This window comes from Dryas octopetala, chromosome 7 (genome assembly GCF_963921425.1).
Source record: "Dryas octopetala chromosome 7, drDryOcto1.1, whole genome shotgun sequence".
NCBI lineage: Eukaryota > Viridiplantae > Streptophyta > Magnoliopsida > Rosales > Rosaceae > Dryas > Dryas octopetala.
Genome location: NC_141372.1, coordinates 13157175 through 13163174, shown reverse-complemented (window position 1 = coordinate 13163174; position 6000 = coordinate 13157175). Strand labels below are relative to the sequence as shown.

At 39.7% G+C, this 6000-nt stretch overlaps 1 protein-coding gene across 1 annotated transcript; it reads left to right on the top strand.

Moving 5' to 3' along the window:
• The first annotated feature begins 1098 nt into the window (after positions 1–1098).
• On the top strand, positions 1099–4286 carry TCP8 (TCP family transcription factor). Its single transcript, XM_086251671.1, has 2 exons — positions 1099–3759; positions 3905–4286. Exon 1 carries the CDS (start codon positions 1950–1952, stop codon positions 3732–3734), a length of 1785 nt encoding a protein of 594 aa, XP_086107797.1. The 5' UTR covers positions 1099–1949; the 3' UTR covers positions 3735–3759; positions 3905–4286.
• Positions 4287–6000: the final 1714 nt, after the last annotated feature.

Sequence of the window (6000 nt, the reverse complement as noted above, 5' to 3'; positions counted from 1 at the left end):
CAACTAGGTGCCACATTGCTATATGACATAAAGTCTGGGTGGCAATTAGTAAAATATTTTTGTTTGGGTGATAAATGCACACATTCTCTATAATCTTGGTGGTATTTATGCAAATTTCTCTTTTATATTTGTAAAATTTTTTTTTTGTTTGGGTGGTAAATGTACACATCTTCTATAGTTTGGGTGGTATTACAATTTTTGTTATCTCCTTTTGCCTATATATTTTCTTGTTTGTAAAAAACTTACCACATTGAAAATTATTTAAGTATACAATTTATAAAAGTTAGGCATGAAATTAAATTTTAAAAAATATATCTAAAATTGGTCACTTTTTAAAGATCTCTTTGAAACCATATTAATAATATAATTTTTAACGTAATTAAATTTATCCATTTTATGTTATTTGAGTATGTAAAAAAAATTTGAAAAATATAGATATTGATATGAAATCATTAAACTGCATCATTACAAGTAAAATTACAGTTCAGTTTAATAAATGTTAAAATAATTTATAAAATTAAATTATTAAACTGCACTATTGAATAACGACTAGAATGCTCCTAGAAGATAATTGATAGAACAATTTGGTATTTAATTTCAAACTGAAAGCACAAGTGAAGGGAGGAGCCTCCGCCCTCCGCCTACAAATTATAAATCAATAGAGACAATAGGTAGCAGAGTGCCCCAATTGGCAAAAACAAAATAATAAATAAATAGGGAAAAAAACAAAGAAAAACAGTGTAGGGTTGGGTTGGGATGAGCTGTCCTACTACTGCATTAGATGCTTTATCTGATGCTTACCTGCGCTGTCTCGCTGCTTGCTGCCCTGGACTCACTGGACTCATATACATACATATATTTACCATTCAACCCACTCCTCTCTCTCTCTCTCTCTCTCTCACTGTCACACACACACACTCACCGATTCTTTCCTCACCTAATCACACTAATCACACATCGTTGGGAGTAATCATTAAAGTTAACTTGCTTCTTGTGAATTAGGAATATTTATTTCAAAATTAAGAAAATGGATGAGATAATCTTGTTAATTTCTGCATATTAAGAGAAAGAAGGGGTCAAAGAGAGCAGACTTGAGACTTGAGAGGTAGTATATTAGTTTGAGATGAGATTTTTAGGCTTTGAATATGGGCACCTCGATTATTTTCAAATGGGGCACTAGATGGGGAGTGAAAGACAATGGTGCCCCCAGTGCAGGTGCTGATGATTCGGATTTCAGGACAATGTTGGGTTTTCAAAGGCCCAGAAGGTGGAAAAGAATGTCTTATTAGAGAGTGTGTGAAAAGGAATTAATTAAAAAAGTGGTGCCGAAACAAATTAATATAAATTACTGTGGCTTATTGGTGTGTGTGTGTTTGTATAACAGTGTAAGTGTAGAAATTAAGGAAAGGGAGATTTTTAACATTGGTTTTACGAGAGCCCACGAGTGGGCTTCTGCTTCTTTCCCCCACCTGCTGCTTGCTGGTGTTTCTCTCTATTTCTAAAGTCTCTCTTGACCACCTACTCATCAAAACTCTCTCTCTCTCTCTCTCTCTCTCTCTCTCTCTCTCTCTCTCTCTCACACAGCTGCTCAGGGAAGGACAACAGTTAATCATAGACCAAGAAAGAACCCCACAAACTCTTAGTCCTAGCTAGGTCCAAACCCCTGCTGCAAAATTTTAAAGAGATTCTCACTCCACTGCTCCACCTCTGTCCCTCTTTTTTTTTTTTTTTTTCTCTCTCTCTCTCTCTCCAAAGTCCAAACCTTGAAAGAGAAAGAAAAAGAAAGAAAAAAGAATAGTGAGTGATGAGTTAGAGAGAGCTAGCAAGAGAGAGAGAGAGAGAGATGGGGTTGGGTTGATGATGATCTGCTTAAGACCCAAGAAAACCCAACCACAATTATAAAGATAAAAAAAAAGATATCCCTCCAAACCCACCCCCTTCCCCACCAAATGGACTTGTCAAATTTGCAAAGCAACAACAAGCAGCAGAGCAACAACACAAACACAAACAACACAACAACAGCAACAAGTAGTCATCAACAGCTCCGCCAGCACCTTCAGCTTCACCAACAACAAAAACAACAACAGTCCTCCTCACCTTCCTCTTCACAGTTTCATCATGTGGTCCCCTTCGATGGCAGATCTTCAGCATCAGGAGGAGGACCCTCATCCCAGTCCCAGCACCAACAACAACAACAACACCAAGCAGCAGCAGCAGCAGGAGGAGGAGGACCCCCTAATTTCATGGGCTCCATCTCCATCCAAGCTGGCCTCACCTCTACCCACACAACACCAACAACTCCTTCATCCTCTTCCTCCTCCTCCTCCACCTCCACCTCCACCACCGCTCCTCCTCCTCCTCACTTAGTCGACGCCTCCCTCGCCATCGCCACCAGATCCGAATCCCACCCGCCGACCCGACTTGACTCCGCCAGCAAGCAGAAAACTAGTCATCATCAAAATCAAAATCAACAGCAATTGACAATTGCACCCACTCCACCAGCAGCAGCAACAGCAACAGCAGTAGCGAAGCGATCCACCAAGGACCGACACACGAAGGTGGAAGGGCGTGGCCGGCGCATACGAATGCCGGCCACGTGCGCCGCCAGAGTGTTCCAGCTGACCAGAGAATTGGGCCACAAGTCGGACGGCGAGACCATCGAGTGGCTGCTCCAGCAAGCCGAGCCTGCCATCATCGCCGCCACTGGAACCGGCACCATTCCTGCCAATTTCTCAACCTTGAACATATCGCTTCGCAGCAGCGGATCCACGCTCTCGGCCCCGCCTTCCAAGTCCGCCCCTCATTCCTTTCACAGCGCTTTGGCTCTCGCCCACCACCCTCACTACGACGAGCCGCCCGCTTTTGCTCATTCCGGTTTGTTGGGGTTTCATCAGCACCACCACCTTCAACAGCAGCAGCAGCAGCACCACCACCACCACTCTCCTCTTATGACAGCGGATCAAATAGCCGAAGCGCTTCCGAGCGGCGGTGCTGGCGGAGAGTCTCCTGAGAATTACATGCGAAAACGCTTTAGAGAAGATCTCTTCAAGGATGATATTCAAGGGCGAGGAGGCGAAAGTGGCGGCGGAGACTCGCCGTCCGGGAATAAAGCATTTAAGAGCGGTGTTGGTGGTGGTAGTAGTGGCAGCTTACAATTACCGAAACAACAGACGGCGGAAGTAGGATCTTCAGGCCTTCTTCGGCCTTCCAACATCCTTCCCGCCACTGCCATGTGGGCAGTGGCACCCGCCCCGACCAGTGGGGCTCCTGGCAGCACAATCTGGATGCTGCCAGTAACCACTGGTTCGGGTGCCCCCGGTGGCCCGTCCATGGCCCTTGGCTCGTCTGGGGCGGGTCCATCCGAGGCCCAGATGTGGAGCCATGGGGGGAACACATTGCAAGCGCCATTGCATTTCATGCCGAGGTTTAATCTTCCGAGTAGTTTTGAATTCCAGCAAGCTGCAGGCAGCCGAGGGAGTCCTCTCCAATTGGGTTCCATGCTAATGCAGCAGCAGCAGCAGCAACAACCATCTCAGCATCTCGGGCTCGGAGTCCCCGAGTCAAATTTGGGCATGTTGGCGGCTCTCAATGCTTACTCTAGAGGTGGTCTGAATATGAATTCTGATCACCACCACCACCAGCAGAGTCAACATCCCTTAGACCATCATCATCAGCAGCAGCACCAGCCCCAAACTACTGATAGTGGAGATGAAGGCCCAAATAGTTCACAATGACATGATTATGAGAATATACAAGATGGTTAGTTCACTTCTTTATATTTATATATATGTGTGTGTGTGTGTGTGTGTGTACATTATGACATGCAGCTTCATTAAGTCCTTCCAATTTTTCATTATCGGATGAGCAGGAACTTGAGGTTGTTTGTTGGCTTTGGTTTTTGCAGATATGGAAGTTGAATTTGTGTGATGATGATGAGTTGAGTACTGCTTGAAACTTCCATGGATGATCCATCATCTGATGAAAAAAGATAGGTTTTTCTAGCTAGTTAGTTCTGATCAATGTAGAGTTGTTTGTTAAGTTTTGGTCTTTTTTTTGTTTTTTGTTTTTTGTTTTTTTCATTTCTTTCTTTAATTCAATTTCTAGCTAGATTTGTGTGGAGGAGATCGAAGATTGATATGTAATTTGTTAGTTGGGTCCAAAGGGACTAAAAGGGAACAGGCAGAGTGAGAGATATTTGTATAGGAGGATATGTCTATTTGTGTTGAGTGATTTTATTTGCTTTGTTTTGTAAGAGAAGAAAATGGAAAACAATTAAGCAAAAAGAATATTTAATTAGAGAAAAAAAAAGTTTTGTTAGTAGCCAGTAATTAACCATAGAGAAAAATTTACAAACATGACACGTACTTTGATGATTGTTTCATTTCAGGATATTAATTTTGATTCTTGTTAATAAATGACATATACTTTTATTTTTGTATAAATTAAGGACCCTGTTTTATCTCAATTTTGACTCGACATTGGACCCATCAAAACTCTACCAAATTCAGCAAATTTATACTTGGTTTAAAGTTATGCATCTCCTCTTTACAACCATATAAAGATCACTCAAATCGGACATTTACAACTCTAGATAATTGGCCTAAAAGTAGGGTAGCCAAAACTGTCCAATCGGACATCTGGAAAAAAAAATTTAGAAAATCAGACAATTTCGGATACCTTACTTTAGGGCCGATTATCTAGAGTTGTAGAGATCCGATTTAGGTGATCTTTATATGGTTGTAAAGAGAAGATGCATATCTTTAAACCAAGTATAATTTTTTTGAATTTGGTAAAGTTTTGATGGGTTTAACATCGGACTAAAATTGAGATAAAAACTGAAAAAATCGTGATCCTTAATTGACACAAATAAAAATATATCTTTCATTTACACAAAGTAAAATTAATATTCTAAAATAAAACAACTATCAAATTATATATCATCTTTGTAATTTTTTCCTTTAATCTATTTCATCTCTTTTGATCACACGTTGTAGAAAGCATCTCCAGCTTTTCCCTCTCAAATGGCAAAAAGCTAAAGCCAACAAAAATCTTGAGCTAGCTTCTCTTTATGAGATGGAAAGAAGTTGCCAGATGCAAAGACCAGCTCAATGCCTGAATCAACCTTTTTTTCTTAGTGAAACAAGAAAAACAAAACATATAGGACAAGGAGAAGAAACCCGGCAGCCAACTAATTAAGATGATGTAGAGAGAGAGAGAGAGAGAGAGAGAGCCAAAAATTATATAATAATTTAATCAATCCTAGACAGCGAAGATAGAGAGAGATATTAAAATAAAACTGACAAGGCATGTCAGTTGGGTTTTACCTTCCAGTCTTCCACCTCTATTCTCTTTAATTTTCTTTTATATATAAACAGTTTGGAGTGAGTACCTTCCCAATTAGCATTTGCTTTGTGAAAGAAAAAAGGTATATTCTTATGTCATGACTCATAATTATGTAAAAATATATATAATATATATGCCTTGCTCATCAAGTTTAAACTATATTATTTAATATAGGCATGAGCCCAAATTATGTTATCACTTATCACCAACACCATGGAAGAAATAATAAAAAAAAATAATGAAAAATATTCTATTTTTTATTTTGCATAACTTTTTGATAAGAACATAGTACATACTATCACATTTTACAAGCTTCTAAAAGTGGGAAAGAAAACAAATGATGTGATTTTATTTGTTGGTATCCATCTGGAAAAGAAAATAAAAAGGCACTAAGAAAATGAAAGAAAAAAGAGGAAATTGAAGCTAGCTGTGAAATGTAAGTGGAAAAAACCTTGTGTATTGAAGGCAGAGACATTGAGAGTGACTTTGTTTTGACTTCTACAGTCAATTCAGACGACTTTCTTGTTTTCATTGCTTAATCATTTTCTCCTATAAATGTATATTTACATGATGTGGGTTTTACAATAGGGCCTCTTTAGATTTTTTACTATTTATATCTGTCCCCACTGAATTCTGGTGTTTTCAAGTTGACCCCTT